The sequence below is a fragment of the Lepidochelys kempii genome, chromosome 22 (assembly GCF_965140265.1).
Source record: "Lepidochelys kempii isolate rLepKem1 chromosome 22, rLepKem1.hap2, whole genome shotgun sequence".
Classification (NCBI taxonomy): domain Eukaryota; kingdom Metazoa; phylum Chordata; order Testudines; family Cheloniidae; genus Lepidochelys; species Lepidochelys kempii.
The window spans coordinates 12,558,217-12,576,361 of NC_133277.1; the positions used below are offsets into that span (position 1 = coordinate 12,558,217).

At 44.2% G+C, this 18,145-nt stretch overlaps 1 protein-coding gene across 3 annotated transcripts in view; it reads right to left on the reverse strand.

The window, feature by feature from the left end:
- Positions 1-18,145, reverse strand: part of ARHGEF12 (Rho guanine nucleotide exchange factor 12) — a 104,155-nt gene that overhangs the window by 4,952 nt on the left and 81,058 nt on the right. For all 3 annotated transcript variants that reach the window (XM_073320749.1, XM_073320752.1, XM_073320750.1), the window contains 11 exons: positions 17,585-17,685; positions 17,268-17,345; positions 14,646-14,721; positions 14,103-14,270; positions 13,437-13,524; positions 11,314-11,403; positions 11,095-11,174; positions 10,325-10,546; positions 5,409-5,891; positions 1,166-1,476; positions 269-341 (listed from right to left, as the gene is read on the reverse strand). In XM_073320749.1, the coding sequence (XP_073176850.1) occupies positions 269-341; positions 1,166-1,476; positions 5,409-5,891; positions 10,325-10,546; positions 11,095-11,174; positions 11,314-11,403; positions 13,437-13,524; positions 14,103-14,270; positions 14,646-14,721; positions 17,268-17,345; positions 17,585-17,685 (1,770 nt within the window). The remainder of the gene's footprint in view (positions 1-268; positions 342-1,165; positions 1,477-5,408; positions 5,892-10,324; positions 10,547-11,094; positions 11,175-11,313; positions 11,404-13,436; positions 13,525-14,102; positions 14,271-14,645; positions 14,722-17,267; positions 17,346-17,584; positions 17,686-18,145) is intronic.

Consider the following 18,145-nt stretch of genomic DNA (forward strand, 5'->3'; position numbering starts at 1 on the left):
AGTGGGGAAAAGGAAAGTGGGGGAGAGAGATGCCTCCAACTTCACACATCCTCAGAGAGGGCAATACATGATCAGCAGATTTATGATGATGTGAAACCAGCAGCTTCCAAAAGGCTGAAGCCATAATGACATCTCTCAAGGCTTTTGTTTGAAAGATTAATAACCGGCTTTGTTCATTGTCCTTGGTGCCAGAATTCAACGATATTTTAACATACATTACCATTTAGAAAGAGCCACTGGGAGAAGGGATGAGGTGCTGTTCACATACCTGAATGCTCATCTGTGGGGGCTGAGCCAGCCAGCCTTTGGCGAAGGAGAGTGGTGTAATTTTCCTCAACTTCCTGAAAGACAAAACCCATGTGGCCCTTTATTTCTGTTCCTAATGAACCTCTAGAGAGCTCTTCTCTTGAAACATTTTAGTGGAGCTGATCGAATTGTAATTACACATCACTAAACACATTCCATCGCCAGTTCTCAAACCATCACTAGCACGGTGAGAAGTTCCTCCATCAGGGAAAAGTCTATGCAATTCTTTACTCCTTTTGGATCTTGGTTACATTAGAACTAAGCAAGGCAGTCTGCTATTGCCACAATGAGCTGGCACGTCTCAATGAACAGTACTACAGGCCCCATTTCTTTGGACGCTCTGGCTGTGAGGACTAAGAATAACCCTTCAGATGGGACAGAGAATCCCCAGAATGCAGGGAAAGTGACTTGGAAATTAGTGGGTTTTAAATACTTACTATTGGCACAAAGGAGGTTTTGACTCTGTTTTTACATTAGCATCAAGAAGTGATAACTGGGTAAGCATTTTCAGGTCAGTTATTCATATTCCCCAGGCGATGGGTCCACCTCCCCGCTCCCCATTTTTGCAGCCTTATTCTAACACCCACAAAATTAATTTCCACTTCTCATAACTTTGGAGAACTGTCTGCATCTCCAAATTGTCTGCAACTACATATATTTAACATATGCCCATATTTAGATAGAGCTCCTGGTTTCTCCTGTCCCTTCACTAGAGATCATCCAAGGATACATATACACACTCGGCTCTTATCACACAAGCACCTGTATTCACAACCCTGTACTTTTCCTGGTTTGCATTCTTCCCCCAAATTAAAAACAGTGAAGGTGAAATCTTAATTCAAATAAAAATGTGTTGTACCTTTAAGTGTTCAAGGTCAGCCTCTATCTTCTGAATGTACTGCATCATTTGGACACGCGACTCTACGGAGAAGTGGGGGCTTGGTGCATCGGAGCACAATTCGTCCGCTGGCCCCCAGCGCGAGGCCATGAATTCCTCGGCAAACGGGGAGCTCCCTTCATCAGACTGGGCATCTCGTGGGGAAATCAGCTGCTGGTGTGCTGAGTCCAAAGAGGAGCGGCCCGCAGCGCACTGTAGAACTAGGGAGGACACGTCCTCATCTGTAGAGCTCTCCTGCACGGTTCCATACCCATCAAGGATCAAATAATTTCCTGTTAAGAGAACAGCTTTGTACTAGCACCACCAGGTCACCAAAATCGCCAAGGGTCACTGAACTAGAGACACAATTTAATTGGGCTTTAAAAAAGGTAAGCGATGAAAGCTTCATCTCTTGTCATGTTTTAAAACAGACTAGATAAAGCATCAGAGCCCAGCCCTGAACTGGTTTGGACTAGACTGGTTCTGAACGGGGAACACTAGAGGTGTACGTAGGGTCTGTTTGAGAACCATAGCATTAGATAACCCAATAGGGTTTTTCTATCTCTTGTTCTGTGTTTCTCTCATAAGAAGGTATCTTCAGAATATTCATATGCATGCTACTAAATACAACAATGGAATCCATGCTCGCCAGCAATCATACTGCTGGGTGTTTAACTGGCCTTCACTATTCAGTTTCAGAGATATTTTCTGCTAGGTTACACTCAAATTTAGATTGTTAATAAAAGGTTCTATAAAGTAGGCAGTATTATTAATAGACATAACGGGACATCAATTTTTTAAAAAGGCTCCAGAGTTGACTGTGGCAATTACAAGCCAGTAAGCCCGACTTCAGCATCAGGCACATTGGTTGAAACTATAGTAAAAGAACAGAATAATCAGACACAAATGAACACAATGTCCTGGGGAAGAGTCAACACCTTTTGTAAAGGGAAATCATGCCACACCAATCTGAATTTTTAAGGGGATCAACAAACATTGATCCACTGGATATAGTGTGCTTGGACTTTCAGAAAGCCTTTGATAAGATCCCTCACCAAGGCTCTTTAGCAAAGTAAGGAGCCATGGGATTAGAGGGAAGGTTCTCTCATGGACAAGTAACTGGTTAAAAGATAGGAAACAAAGGGCAGGAATAAGTGGTCAGTTTTCACAATGGTGAGAGGTAAATAGCAGGGTCCACCAAGGATCTATACTGGGACCTGTGCTGTTCAACATATTCATCAATGATTCAGAAAAAGGGGTAAGCAGTGAGGTGGCAAAGTTTGCAGATGATACAAAATTATTCAAGATAGTTAAATCCAAGGCTGACTGCGAAGAGTTACAAAGGGATCTCACAAAACTGGGTGACTGGCCAACAAAATGACAGATGAAATTCAACACAGATACACATTAAGTAATGCACACTAGGAAGTATAATCTCAACTGTCCATACAAAATGATGAAGTTTAAATTAGCTGTTGTTACCACTCAAGAGATCATGGAGCCATTGTGGATAGTTCTCTGAAAACATCTGTTCAATATGCATTAGCAGTCAAAAAAGCTGAGAGAGAGTGTGTAGGAACCATTCGGAAAGGGATAGATAATAAGACAGTAAATATCATAATGCCATGATATAAACCCATGGTACGCCCACACCTTGAATACTGCATGCAGTTCTGGGTGCCCCATCTCAAAAAAGATCTATTAGAATTGGAAAAGATACAGACAAGGGCAACAAAAAGATTGGGGTGTGAAACAGCTTCCACAGGAGGAGAGATTTAAAAGCCTAGGATAGTTCAGCTTGGAAAAGATGACTGAAGGGGGTATGATCGAGGTCTAGAAAATCATGACTGGTGGGGAGAAAGTGAGTACGGACGTGTTATTTACCCCTTCACATCACACACAAACCAAGGGTCAGTCATCCAATGAAATTCAGAGGCAGCAGATTTAAACAAACAGAGAGAAGTCCTTCTTCACACAAAACACAGTCAACTTGTGGAACTCGTTGCCAGGGGATGCTGTTAAAAGGTCAAAAGTATAACTTGGTTCAAAAAAGAATCAGAAGTTCATGGAGGATAGGTCCATCAATGGCTATTAGCCAAGATAGTCAGGAATACAGGGATGCATGCTCCAGTGTCCCTAAACATCTGGCTGCTAGAAGCTGGGACTGGACAACAGGGGATGGATCACTTGATAAATTGCCCTGTTCTGTTCACTTCTTCTGAAGCATCTGGCTCCGGCTGCTGCTGGAAGCCAGGCTACTGGGCTAGATGGGCCATTGGTTTGATCCAATATGACCAATCTTATGATCTTAACTATTTTCACGATTTGCATGTGCCACTGGAATTTTGTCCTTAATTTCTCTGCAGTGTTGCAGCTATGAAAACCAGAAGCAGAAATTGACCAGAATAGGTCAATCTAGTTTCAAAGTCCCTGCTTAGTTAAGCAAACAGTACAAGTGAAAAAAAAAAATTAGATTTTTGAAGATGTTGGATCACTTTTAATAATTTAAAGTGTTTTAACACCACAGAAAAGAAGGGAATATGATTTTCAATTTATAACTGGATGGCATCATTCAGACAGTCAGAAACAAGTTTATCACACAAAGTCCAATTTTTTAAATGAAGCAGTTATGGATAAGGTGTTCCAAGTCTGACAGCTGCTTGCACTGCAACATGCACATGACAAATTAACAGCATCTTCATCCATTCAGGGCAGCACCACTACTTCATTTGCACAGCAGGATCACAGGGCCATCCATCAGAGCCCCTGAAAAGCTCCAGGAAAGCCCGTGCAGCTGCCACCTTTGACTACCATTCTAGCGAGGCCCAAGCGCATACGTCCTCTCTGCATGGCTAAAAAAAGATCTGTTTTGAGCTGCCGTTCAGGAAACCATTACTTTATATATTGATATGTAAACAAGAAAAGCTTTTAAGAGCTTCAGACCTGGCGACAGGTCGTCTGTGGAGACTATTACCAAGCAAAGCCCAAACTGGAGAAAGTTCCTTTTTGAAGCTCAAGAGAAACCAAACCAGTGGCCGTAGAGTGGCACATCTCACACAACTGTAAAATCCCCCCACACAGTTATCCCCAGGGATCACACATTTAAAGCGACAACACTGTATATGTTGCATTGTTGAGACTCCTTGTAGAGCACCAAACCATCATCCCTATGTTACTTTGGAAACAAAATGTTGTGTCTCCATATTTGTATGCATCAACAGGAGACACAGATAATGAGACATTCTAGTCCACAGATGATTTCTGTAGGTGATCCAGAAGGATCTCTGTGTACATATAATCATGCCTCATAGGTTATTTCTATACAACCAGGGGTGTAATCTGCAGCTTGCATAGACGTTCCTGTGATAACTTTAAGCTAACTCACTACAAACAGCAGTGAAGACACAGCGGCATGGGCTTCAGGCAAGAGCTGTACAAGGCAGCCTAACCCCCTGGGTACATACACACTTTGCTAGCCTACACTGACGCCGGCACCCTCACTTGTACGTGTAGAGCGTTAGCTAGATTACAAATTACATCCCCAGTTGCAGGGCAGAATGTAGCAGAGTCAGAACTTTGGGTGTATGGCGGAAAAACAGTTCAGGAAGCGATACATCCAAGGAGAAGGTTATTTTGGAAGTTTGGGCATGCAGTCAAGTCCCCACAGTGTTCTGGAGAGAGACAGAGGGTTGATAATGGGAAACAAGGATATGTTGCCAGACTTTTGGGAGAGGAGTTATGCACCACCACTTGATGGGAGTCTAAAGTGGGAGACTGGGAGGATACAGCTTTGGAGAGGTCCTTGGATGCTGTATGCAGACTGTAATGGAACACTCTCCCTTTTGATGCACATGGGCAAGACCCAGGAATTCTCAATTTCTTCAGCTGTAGCCTACGATAAGCTATTAACTTAGCAGTATCTCAGTCTCTCTTAATTAGCTACCCTTTAGGGTGTTGAGGTAATCATTTAGTTCATCTCTGTACATCACTTTTGAAGTGTAGAGCACTAGCTATTTTGATACATCCAATGCTAAAAGGACTTCTAAAAACCAGAAGAGCTACGTTTAAGTGTCCTGTACTGAGTCAGCGAGGGAGATTCTACCAGGAAAGCATAATTGTGCTTTTTTAAAATCACATATTTCCTATTCATTTCTGGTCTCTGAACACAATCAAGTCTCTGGCATTTGAGCTGGACTGGCCGTAACTTAAAGTGGGATATGCTCACCTGAGATCCGTAAGTGCACCTCCTCATCCTCCTTCCTCTCCATTACTTCACCTTCCAATGGACTCTCATCGCTGTGGGCCTCACGAGCATCAAAGAAGTGCTCTCCGCTGTCATCAGCACCCACCCCTTCCAGCTCCGGGGTAGGGGTCTCCAGGTTCATGCTCACATGATCCATTACTAAATTGTTACTAGACCTGGTGTCTCTAGACCCCAGCTGCACAGCATCCAGTGGAGCTGGAAACTCGGTTGAAGTCCAGAGACCATAACAAGCTGCGGATTCACTAGTTCCTGTTCCGGGAGGCCTCTGGTCTGTTCCAGGCTGCTGCATCTTGTCACCAGAATGCCGTAGTCCATGCTGGATCCCACTCTCTGCCTGGGCCCCCCGGGAAATGGCCCTATACCTGGGAAAACATCGCCAGTCTTCAAGGGTCCCCTTCTCAGGCATGCCCAGCTGCTGCACCAACAACTGCTTCAGCAAGCCCACTGAAAGGAAAGGAAACACAGAACCTTCACTGAACTGTATAAGCTGTCTCCGCTGTACACTCAATGAAATGGATGTTATGATGCCTCTTTCTGAAAGAGTTCACTCTATGACCAGCTCTCTCACGGTTACAGTTGCCAAGGCGGGGAGAGAAGTACACAGAATTGGTGGGAGCACTGTTATACTACTTTGTGCCTTATATCACAGGATCTCAAATCATTTCACAAAGGTGAATAAGTACCGTAGTATTATCCCCAGTTCAACAATGGGGAAACTAAGGCACAGACTGGTTAGTAGCTTAGCTAAATCATCCAGCAAGTCAGTGGAAATCATGAGGAGAACCCAAATCCCCTGACCTCCAGTCCCAACTGCTATATAATGCCAGTAATGCTGAGGCTAAAGGTGTATTGGGAATGTTCAAGTTATCAGAACATTAACATCACAGGTTGAAGCAAAGATCCTGCTGCAGATTCAAGGGAAATGACCTTTCCATGGCATAACCTTCTAGTTCTGCAAGTTCACACAAACATTCAGAATCTCTATATTATATGGGAGATTCTTATTTGGTCTTTGTCCTATGATGCTTTAGTTCTTACTCAAACCACAACACTTAAGAACAAACAGGTATAATGCAATCCAAGTGCTTCATGTAGCTATAACTTCCCATTCGCATAACACCCACATTTTGAGAAATGCTATCAGTTCCTAAAACAAAGCAGCCACTCAGTTGAATGGAAGGTACTTGCAGAAACATGAAGTGACCCATTACTATTGCTAGAGGGCTTCTCACTAAATCTTAGCTGTCAGGACAGACCTTAGGTCACTGATGTGAGATAACCCCCCCCCCGCCCAAATGAGCTTCCATTAACAATCTAAGAGCCCAAGCACTAGAAATACTTGAAAGCCCCCAGCCCTAGAACAATGCTTTGAATTCTGTAAAAATCTGATATAAATATGGATCAAAAGACCCAGGATAACCTGTTAGACTGAAGAGACCTGTGGAGAGGGATGAGGCAAGGAACTCAGTCAAACCATGTGTATACCTTGAGCTAAGAGGGCCAATAAAGAAGTGATATAGACCACTCCCAGTAGCACAGTTCAGTTTTATTTAGAGGCACCACATCTATCTCAGAGTTACTAGGGAAGCATGTTTGTGTGTCACCTGAACATCAAGACGACAGCTCGGAGATCATATTTAGGAACAAAGTAATGACCATACTGGATCAGATCAGTGGTCTGGGTAGTCCTGTCTCTGACACAGGACAATATCAGACTGGTGCAAGTGCTGGAGGAACCAACCAGGGGCGGAGCTCTTCTTGACCTGCTGCTCACAAACCGGGAAGAATTAGTAGGGGAAGCAAAAGTGGATGGGAATCTGGGAGGCAGTGACCATGAGATGATCAAGTTCAGGATCCTGACACAAGGAAGAAAGGAAAGCAGCAGAATGCAGACCCTGGATTTCAGAAAAGCAGACTGACTCCCTCCGGGAACTGATGGGCAAGATCCCCTGGGAGAACAACATGAGGGGGAAAGGAGTCCAGGAGAGCTGGCTGTATTTTAAAGAATCCTTATTGAGGTACAGGGACAAACCATCCCAATGTGTAGAAAGAATAGTAAATATGGCAGGCGACCAGCTTGGCTTAACAGTGAAATCCTTGCTGATGTTAAATACAAAAAAGAAGCTTACAAGAAGTGGAAGACTGGACAAACAACTAGGGATGGGTATAAAAATATTGCTCGGGCATGCAGGAGTGAAATCAGGAAGGCCAAATCACACCTGGAGTTGCAGCTAGCAAAAGACGTTAAGAGTAACAAGAAGGGTTTCTTCAGGTATGTTAGCAACAAGAAGAAAGTCAAGGAAAATGTGGGCCCCTTACTGAATAAGGGAGGCAACCTAGTGACAGAGGATGTGGAAAAAGCTAATGTACTCAATGCTTTTTTTGCCTCTGTCTTCACGAACAAGTCCCAGACTACTGCACTGGGCAGCACAGCATGGGGAGGAGGTGACCAGTCCTCTGTGGAGAAAGAAGTAATTCAGAACTATTTAGAAAACCTGGACGTGCACAAGACCATGGGGCCAGATGCGTTGCTTCCGAGAGTGCTAAAGGAGTTGGCGGATGTGATTGCAGAGCCATTGGCCATTATCTTTGAAAACTCATGGCGATCGGGGGAAGTCCCGGACGACTGGAAAAAGGCTAATGTAGTGCCAATCTTTAAAAAAGGGAAGAAGTAGGATGCTGGGAACTACAGGCCAGTCAGCCTCACCTCAGTCCCTGGAAAAGTCATGGAGCAGGTCCTCAAGGAATCAATTCTGAAGCACTTAGAGGAGAGGAAAATGATCAGGAACAGTCAGCATGGATTCACCAAGGGCAAGTCATGCCTGATTAATCTAATTGCTTTCTATGACGAGCTAACTGGCTCTGTGGATGAGGGGAAAGCGGTGGACGTGTTGTTCCTTGACTTTAGCAAAGCTTTTGACACCGTCTCCCACAGTATTCTTGCCAGCAAGTTGAAGAAGTATGGGCTGGATGAATGGACTATAAGGTGGATAGAAAGCTGGCTAGATTGTCGGGCTCAACGGGTAGTGATCAATGGCTCCATGTCTAGTTGGCAGCCGGTATCAAGTGGAGTGCCCCAAGGGTCGGTCCTCGGGCCGGTTTTGTTCAATATCTTCATAAATGATCTGGAGGATGGGGTGGATTGCACCCTCAGCAAGTTTGCAAATGACACTAAACTGGGAGGAGAGGTAGGGATAGGATACAGAGGGACCTAGACAAATTAGAGGATTGGACCAAAAGAAATCTGAAGAGGTTCAACAAGGATAAGTGTAGAGTCGTGCACTTAGGATGGAAGAATCCAATGCACCGTTACAGACTAGGGACCAAATGGCTCGGCAGCAGTTCTGCAGAAAAGGACCCAGGGATTACAGTGGACAAGAAGCTGGATAGGAGTCAACAGTGTGCCCTTGTTGCCAAGAAGGCCAATGGCATTTTGGGGTGTACAAGTAGGGGCATTGCCAGCAGATCAAGGGACGTGATCGTTCCCCTCTATTTGACATTGGTGAGGCCTCATCTGGAGTACTGTGTCCAGTTTTGGACCCCACACTACAAGAAGGATGTGGAAAAATTGGAATGAGTCCAGTGGAGGGCAACAAAAATGATTAGGGGACTGGAACACATGACTTATGCGGAGAGGCGGAGGGAACTGGGGATGTTTGGTCTACGGAAGAGAAGAATGAGGGGGGATTTGATAGCTGCTTTCAACTACCTGAAAGGGGGTTCCAAAGAGGATGGCTCTAGACTGTTCTCAGTGGTAGCAGGTGACAGAACAAGGAGTAATGGTTTCAAGTTGCAGTGGGGGAGATTTAGGTTGGATATTTGGAAAAACTTTTTCACTAGGAGGGTGGTGAAACACTGGAATGCGTTACCTAGGGAGGTGGTGGAATCTCCTTCCTTAGATATTTTTAAGGTCAGGCTTGACAAAGCCCTGGCTGGGATGATTTAATTGGGGGATCGGTCCTGCTTTGAGCAGGGGGATGGACTACATGACCTCCTGAGGTCCCTTCCAACCCTGATATTCTATGATTCTCAGAGGAAGGTGCAAGACATCTTCAAGTGATAAAATATGGAATAACCTGCCCATAGGGGAAGTTCTTCCTAAATTCCTCAGCTAGAAGTTGGTTTACAGCTTAAGGCATAAGGTTCTAGAGGACTTCCACACTCTCCCCCCCCCCAAACCTTACTAATTAAATAACTCTAGGTGTTCTTGTTATCCAAATCAATATACAATCCCTTTCTGAATACTGCTTGAAAATGGTGGCCTCGATAATACCTTGTGGCAATGAGTCCCACTGGTTAATTGTATGTTGTATTAAAAATTCTGTGCGTCTGAAACAATAATACTTCGCATATCCTGCATAAAGCACTGCAGTGTTACTCCATCTCCCCAAAGAACTTCATGGACAAGAATGAAGAACTCCTCATAAATCAGTATTCAGAGTAACAGCCGTGTTAGTCTGTATGTGCAAAAAGGAAAGGAGGACTTGTGGTACCTTAGAGACTAACCAATATATTTGAGCATAAGCTCTCACGAAAGCTTATGCTCAAATAAATTGGTTAGTCTCTAAGGTGCCACAAGTACTCCTTTTCTTTTTGTAAATCAGTATTATTATTCCAGTCTGATAGATGGGCACACCAAGGCAGAGGAGGACATGCTCAGAGAAAGCTTCAGTTATATTGCAGATGGTGGCTCTCAGGAATTCCTGATTTCTAGCCCACTCTACCTTGCAGCCCAGATGGGAACATAAGAACTTCTAATACGAACAGACAGAAAATACGGTTTTAACCCATGGGATCAAATTGTCGCCCTGAAAATTCCCAGATCCAAATCAAGACTCACCAGGGCCACTTCTGTCCATAGCATCATAGATACTTACAGTTTCTTAATGCATCCAGTGCCCACCGCTCTTCTGAGATCTGGAAAGGGATCGCTGGTCCATAGTGCCCAGAGGGTTCTTTGAGAGTCAGTTCTGCCCGTTGCTCTTTCTCAAAATGTCTTTCAGTCACAAGAAGATCTACCACCTCCGACTTCTCAGCCATGATTGCTGAAGGAGACTGAGCCTTCAGCATCAAGGGAGACTCAAGTCCCAAATCTTTATCTAGCCAACAGAAGAGACAATCAAGTTAGAAGTCCCACTACATATTCTGAACTACCCATAGGGTGAAAACTAAACCACATGGCACTCTCTTTCACAAGGACAATTTGAGGATGCATATCTGTAGCATGGGCTATTATTTTTAATTAGTTGAAACTCTGCAGAATCTCCTTTCCCTGCAATTTAAGGATAGCTGGGAAAGACTAGCAGGTATACTTCATAGAATCATAGAATATCAGGGTTGGAAGGGACCTCAGGAGGTCATCTAGTCCAACCCCCTGCTCAAAAGCAGGACCAATCCCCAATTAAATCATCCCAGCCAGGGCTTTGTCAAGCCTGACCTTAAAAACTTCTAAGGAAGGAGATTCCACCACCACTTCAACGGACCAGGTTTCACTCTCCCACGGGTCTTCTAGTGAAGGCTTTTCTGAGCCCAAAAACAAAAACAACCCCCCCCACCAACTTTCACTGCAGCAGAAAGATCCCTATAATGTGGAAGAAAAAGCCCAGCACTCTCATACTGCATCCAGCACACCGACTTATGCAGTTACCTGGACTCTGCATACCACTGACAGGGATATCATGCTGTTCGTCTTTCAGCTTCTGCTGCTCCTCTTCCTCACGCTCCTCGCTGCAGGAAGGGGAAAAGGGACCAAATTCTGTGAATCCCATGCATTTCTACCACTCTAACAGCATCATCAACGCTTTGGAGATCCCAGGAATGGACAAAGGCCACTGGAAAACCAAAGCTGAAGGTGATTTTTACTTACTCGCCAGGTCCTGATTGTGGTAATGGAATCGGCCTTTTAGATGCCTCGACTTTTACTGTCCCTGCCATCCGAGCGATCAGGTCCTGCCATCTGCGAGAGGCCAAAAATGAGAGACACGAGACACTTGAAGCATAAAACGATGATATCTCATGTAATGTTTTTTAACCTAGCTAATCTAACTGTGGATAGTCTTAAAGGAATAGACATTTCTATTTTATTTAAATCCTGCTACATTGTTTTGCCTCAACATCTTGTGACAAGGAGTTGAATTCCACAGGTTAAAGATGGTGACCTCACCAGATACAAGGCAGATGCTCCAGCCCTGACAAACGAATGCAACAAGCTCAGCAGAAACCATACAGATGCAAAAGTGGGAGATTCAATCCAACAACAAAAAATGAAGCCAGAAGTAGAACATTGTATGCAATGCCTGAAGCTAACCTATTCCACAGTGGATGGCGAGTGCCTGGGATTTTGTCATTTTACACAGAGCATCAGAAAAGAGATTTTTATTCTTTTCCATAAAGTTCTCAAGGTAACAAAACACAGTAAGAACATTTGGGGGAGGGATTTCTGCAGTCTGGATGTGGTTCGCTTCTACAGGATTTCTATTGGAACAAAACCAGTTCTATGAATATAACCCTAGAAGCGCGCTTTGTCTCCAGACTAACTGAAAATGCATTGAACACTCAGACATTCCTGAAAGGCAACTCTAATTTCTGCACTTCAGAGTTTAATATTCTATTCGAGATGCCAACTCAATGAACAAAAGCTTGGTGATGCTGAAGAAGTCTTTGTTATCCTAATTGCACCTCACTTGAAGGAAGGGCCAACAAATTTCTTTGTCCGTATTGAACATTTAAAATTTCTAATTAATGTTTTACCTTTAAAGGGAATTGCAGTGCTCGTTAAGAGATGCCAGACTGACAATCCTGGGAACCTAAATTTTCTCTCTATTGCCAAAGAGCAAGTACAGCACAGACAGCAGCAGTGAAAACTACCTCTCTACTTGCACCATTTATAAACCCAGTTCTGCATGGATTTTCTCTAGGGGGCCCGGGTGAGTTCACCCCATGGCTCAGTCTATCCTCTGGCCTCTGTGCAGAAACGGACAACAACAGTGGACAGTTACTGTCAAAACTGCTGGTAGTTCGCATGTTGCAACACCTGTCCACAATGACCTCGGGTGAGATCCACTAACTAATCTCACATAACGCAGGCCACTCTGCCATTGTATGGCAAGTTTTGCTTACTGGAGATGAGGGGTCAGTTTCAAATCCCTAACATAGCAACAGAAGGCACATAATCTCATTACCAACCACTAAGAAGCCATCAAGTCTCCCAGGACAGTATTTTCCTGAACTACAATGGTTACAAGACATAATATGGGGGTACCAGAATGTTATTGATGCAGCTAGTTCCAAACTTTCATGCACGCGAGCAGTTTGTATCACCACCTTTGTACCAAAGCTAGCAATCCTGGATTTTCCAACTGCCATGCATTTTATATTACACAGTGCTGATGCACATGGCACTGTGCAATAGGTACAAAGTACCATACAAACAAATCCACAACTTAAGGTGTTCACAGTCCAGAGGCAAAGCACTCCTATCAAAGGCAGAATGAAGAACAGTTCAGACAGGGACTGGAATTCATAAATTATAGCGCTTGTGAGTTTCCTGCCACTCTAACATGTCCTAGAGTCCTGAGGGTACCCAAGACAGATGGCAGGTTCTACGACTCTGCATAGAGATGCAGGTCTTGGTCATTGGTTCACCTGACAGTTAAACCGCGTGGGTCTCATTAGCCCCAACTCACAAAGATTTAAAAAAAGAAGCAAGCAGCACTTGTAAGGCAAGAGAAGGGCTAGGAGTGAGAGACGAGACATAACTGGGAAAATCTCTAGAAACAGCCTGAGCTGGCAAAGAGTAATTGTTGTTCTTTTTAAGAATTAAGGAAAATTCCCGACGGGGTGACAAGTGAGAGTTTTGGACATTAGCTCTGTGTGTGAGCTGAGCTCAAGATCATTCACAAGCCCCTCTAGAGTGAAACCTCTACTCAGGCAGTGGGGCGTAAGAGTCCTCTCTCCACCATAGCAGAGGTGACTGAGCCCATCACTTACACAGTCTTTTCAGAAACTGTCTGTGCCACCAATTCATAAATCTGGGCGCCGTTTTCGGACATGGAGATGACGAAGAAAGCTTTGTTATCTGGAGAGACACAAGAGGAGAGTAATTTAATCGGATGCTTTGTCCTGAACAATTGTATCCCAAATTCACTGAAACCAGGCAGATACTCAGATGTTTTTATTACCCAATAAAGGTGTACTGCAGGAAGATTTTGTGAAACAAACCAGCAGGCAAACTACATAAATACAAAGAAGTTTAATTCACTAACACAAATGGAACTCTGGCTTCCAGACCTGACAAAAAATAAATAGTTATTGCTCCTCACGCCACTTTAAATTTCCCCCTCTTCCTCAGTCACCTGGCCCTTCTAAAGCCCTTTTTCCTCAGGGGATCTCACAGTGCTTTACTTTACAAACATTAACTAGAGCTCACACCACCTCCGTAAAGACACTACCCCATTTTACAGAGGGGTAACAGGTGTAGGCAGGTTAAATGGCTCATTCAAGGTAACACCACAAATCAAAAGTGCAGCCGAGAATTAAATCCAGGAGTCGCGACTCCCAGTGTCCTGCTCCAACTCCTAGACAAAACCTCCTTCCTCAAATGGCCTTCCCTTTGCATTCAGATTACTCTAAGTGTTGCCCATTGGTTGCACTGACCTGTCGCCACCTGGCGAACCAGCACAGTGTTCAGCTTGATAACAGGACTGAATGTGTGTTTGCTGTCAGAAGTGGATGCCAGAATCTTATTGTGACACCTCAGCACCAGTTTATCGTCTTGCTTTTGCAACAGCACTAGAATATCCTCCAAGAGCAGCGTGTAGAGATCTGTAAAGGGCAAAAACAGGCCTGGAATGGGTTAATGAGTCACTCCCTCACATCACACCTCATGGCACATAGAAGAAAAAAAAAAAAAAAAAAAAAAAAAGGGCTGTATTTTCTATTATATGCAGAGGCTATGCCAGCCTAAGCGAAGCTTGAAAATCTCTCATCAGAACCACAGCAGATGGGGCCCCAACATGATCCTAATGTTACTCGGACACATTTCAGATTTGACAAGAATAACTGAATCCGCTTCAGGAGCAGGCCTGCATTCATACAGGCAGCAGGACAACTCATAATTGGGAATCACAGCTATGCCACATCTTTTCTCCACCTTGGTCACAAACCCAAGTTTAAGTCAGCTGGTGGGATAAGGCTCACCAATAGTCTTGTCCCGATTAACCTTCCAGGTCAGAGGTCCTTCGTGAATCATCTTCCTCTTGGTTAAATCCAAGTTCTGTCAATATGGGGGAGAAGGGGAAAAAAAAAAGTAGCTTTTATAGGGGGTTCCCTGCATGAGAACTTTGGAAGTCAAGGTAAAGGCACTCCTGTCAGGAGACCAGTAGCTGAATCCAAAGGCAGGTAAAATGAGATTTAGAATCTGTTGTATTTGTGTGAACCTAGACCCTGTGGGTTGTTTCACTCTTCAGCATTCACTGACCTCTGAAAGGTTTCAGCATAGCAGCCGTGTTAGTCTGTATTCGCAAAAAAAAAAAGAGGACTTGTGGCACCTTAGAGACTAACCAATTTATTTGAGCATTTCGTGAGCTACAGCTCACTTCATCGGATGCATTCAGTGGACTCACTTTTTATGCTCAAATAAATTGGTTAGTCTCTAAGGTGCCAGTAGTACTTCTTTTCTTTTTGACCTCTGAAAGAAACGTCTGTTTTCCCGATTGTGAAAGGACAGGGCTAGGGACAGGTGGATGTCAAGCCTGTAAAGGGGGAGGGAATGGAAGCTTTATGTGCAGGCATTGGAACCAGGGAGCCAGAAGGCCATGCCCCCTCCTACTTTTTAACATGGGCATATTTTGAGGGGTCAGCATGCCTCCCCCGCCCCCACAAATGGCAAGCCTCGGGCAGGTGCGGAGCAGTGCTACACAGCAGGGGAACTTATCACTGTTATCAGCTCTCCATCCTTAAAATGCAGCCCCAGCCAGCTCTGCTCCACACCTGCCTGAGGCTTGCAGTTGGGGGGCGGTGGGGGGAGAAGAGGGGCAGGTGGTGGTACACTGCCCCTTCCCCTAAACTATGCCTTTGTTAAAGAGTGGGGTGCATGGTCCCCAGTCCCAGCAACGGTGGGGCCCCCCACTTTTACACAGGTTCCAGTGCCCTTGGTGAATGTGATAACCTGGGATCTCCTGCCTGTGGCAAGAGGGCGTTGGGAAGGTGAATGGCGTTCCGGATAAGTGGGACAAGTGAAAGCTCCTGGGTAGTCTAGGTAAAGGATAATAGGGGAGAGGCTGTGGTCACCAGCAAAATCCAGGGTACTTGATGACTGAATTTAGCCTCTAAGTAGTGGGTGGATGTATAGGATTTTTAGTAGAGGGGACAGTTTAAGTCTATATGTAAAGTTGGGTTGGATCCTGTGGCCTACAGTTCTGAAAATTAGATACAGCATGAAAGTAAAAACTTGAGACTTTGCCACGTAAGTATCTTCAAGCTAGAATGTTCTAATTAGGTTTTGTTTGGGCTAGGGATTTATGCGTACAGCCTTACACTACCTTAGAAATTTTCGGGGGAGGATTTTCTTTTAAATGAAGTTCTGAGGCATCATCATGACAATGATTGTTTCCAGCAGTATTTCATCAACAAATGTTTGGAAATTTATATTTTACTTCATTAGTGCTTCAAAACGTGGACTGTAAGTTAAGAATGCCTACAGCACGCTCTCTGAAGAATGAATTGTTTTGAAGATCTGCTGGACTTTATAACGTCATTGAGTTATTCATTCATGTCAGGGCTCCTGACAGATCTGCAGGCAAGCTAGTAGAGGTAGTAATTTTCATTAGCCATGCCTTCCAAGTTTCAGAGTTTATATCAAGATGGCAGATTTCATATTTCCAGGAGTCCTTTATTTCATGACTTAAAGAGTTTGTGAGCCTTTTCTAGCATGCTGGCAGACCATACAAAAGAACTTTAGAGTGAACTCCATGAGCCTTGAAACACAAAAACCTCTTCAGATATTATAACATGTTATAACTTCCACATGATCACTAACAGTGCAAGAGACAGTATATACTACTATGAAAAGATGAATGTAGAGTGTATATCCTGACTATTGTTTGTACATTTATACCAAAAGGTGAAACCCTGTCCCTAGATATCTGTGCCCCCCCTAAACAAAAAACTGTATCAGAAAAGTTACAAGCTCCACGGTGAGACATGCTGGAGTTTAAACAGGACATGAAGCATAGCACTCTAGCACTGGATTTAGAAGCTTGGCTGCCTACACCAGTGGATTGTCAATGTGAATCAAGCATAGCTACAAGTTCTACTTGTGAAGCCAAGAGAATTTCTAAGCTTTGGTTCTCCCAGAGGACTTCCCCGTTCTACCAGCAGTACTCTGAAGTAGGAAATAATGTAGAGCTATCCCACCATGAGGTGTACATGCTCTCGTGGTTGTTTCAGAAGGGGGATATAAATGCCGTGAACCAGTTATCTCTCATGTGACATACAAGTGAAAAACCTAGTATTCCATAGCAGTTTTGTTCCATGACATTTACAAGTTCCACAGACACTCTGTTTTGCAAAATCAAGTTACTAAATTCATGGAGACCTTCCAAGAGCAACCAGAGGTTCAGGTTTTCATATCTAATAAATGTTCCACTTAACCTTTGTATAAAATCAATTCACCTCTCACCAGAGACTCTTCATGAGAAGTTTCAAGTGGAATGAGGTTTTTTTGATTTTACAACAGAAAGTTATAGCAGGAAGTATGACCAGCTTAACTAGAGGGGGGCACTATCATGGCTCAATAATCACTTCCGCTCCGTCACTCACCCTAATCTCATCCAGCATAGGGTACTCCGACTGCTTCAAGTAGGACAGGTCAAGGCGACGCTGATAATCTTCCAAATGCTGGAAGACACATGATGAAGTCATGGTTATACTGGTTTGGGACAACTTGGAAGAGTCAAAGTATGTAACAGGTGACTATCAGAACTTCAACAAGATCATAGAGGCTTGGCATTCCAGCTCTAGGAGTAGTATGAGCACACACCACAAAATGCGCTTCATTCCTTCAACCACAGTGCTAGCGATTCTGGATTGTTTCTCATCTCCCCATCCTCCACCCTCCTCACTCCCTTCCCTCCCACCTGCTTATTCTCTGATTCTTTGACAGCCTGGTTCACATAGTTAAGGATCTGACGGCAGTGATCTGCTGCTTTCTTCACTTTCTCCTTCTCCTCAGGCCGTTCTACAACAGGGCAAAGAAATAAAGAAGAGGTGAGCTCCAGAGGAGGGGTAAAGGGAGAATTAATTAAGAACATAAAACCATAAAAATGGCCATCACGGGTCAGAACAATGGTCCATCTAGTCTAGTATCTAATGCAACACATTGTCCGCCCCCCCCCCCCAAGTTCAAAGGGGGAGCTGGACTTTGTAAAACATTCAATTAGCTTTCATCGCTTCACAGATTAATGATGGAAATTAGCTTCATGTCAGAGAGATCCAGGTCTGGATCCCATTGGACACAGGTCCAGGATACCAATCAAAAGCAGAGACGGCATTCTATCACCCAAAACGGGGACATAAGGACTTTCCAGAAAATTTCTTCACTTCATCAATTCCTGCCCAAAGGCAATTCTGAGCTGTGAGAGAAGTTGGTTAGAATTCCATTCTAGTTCCCAGCGAGGTTGGTCAGGGCAGACTGAGGG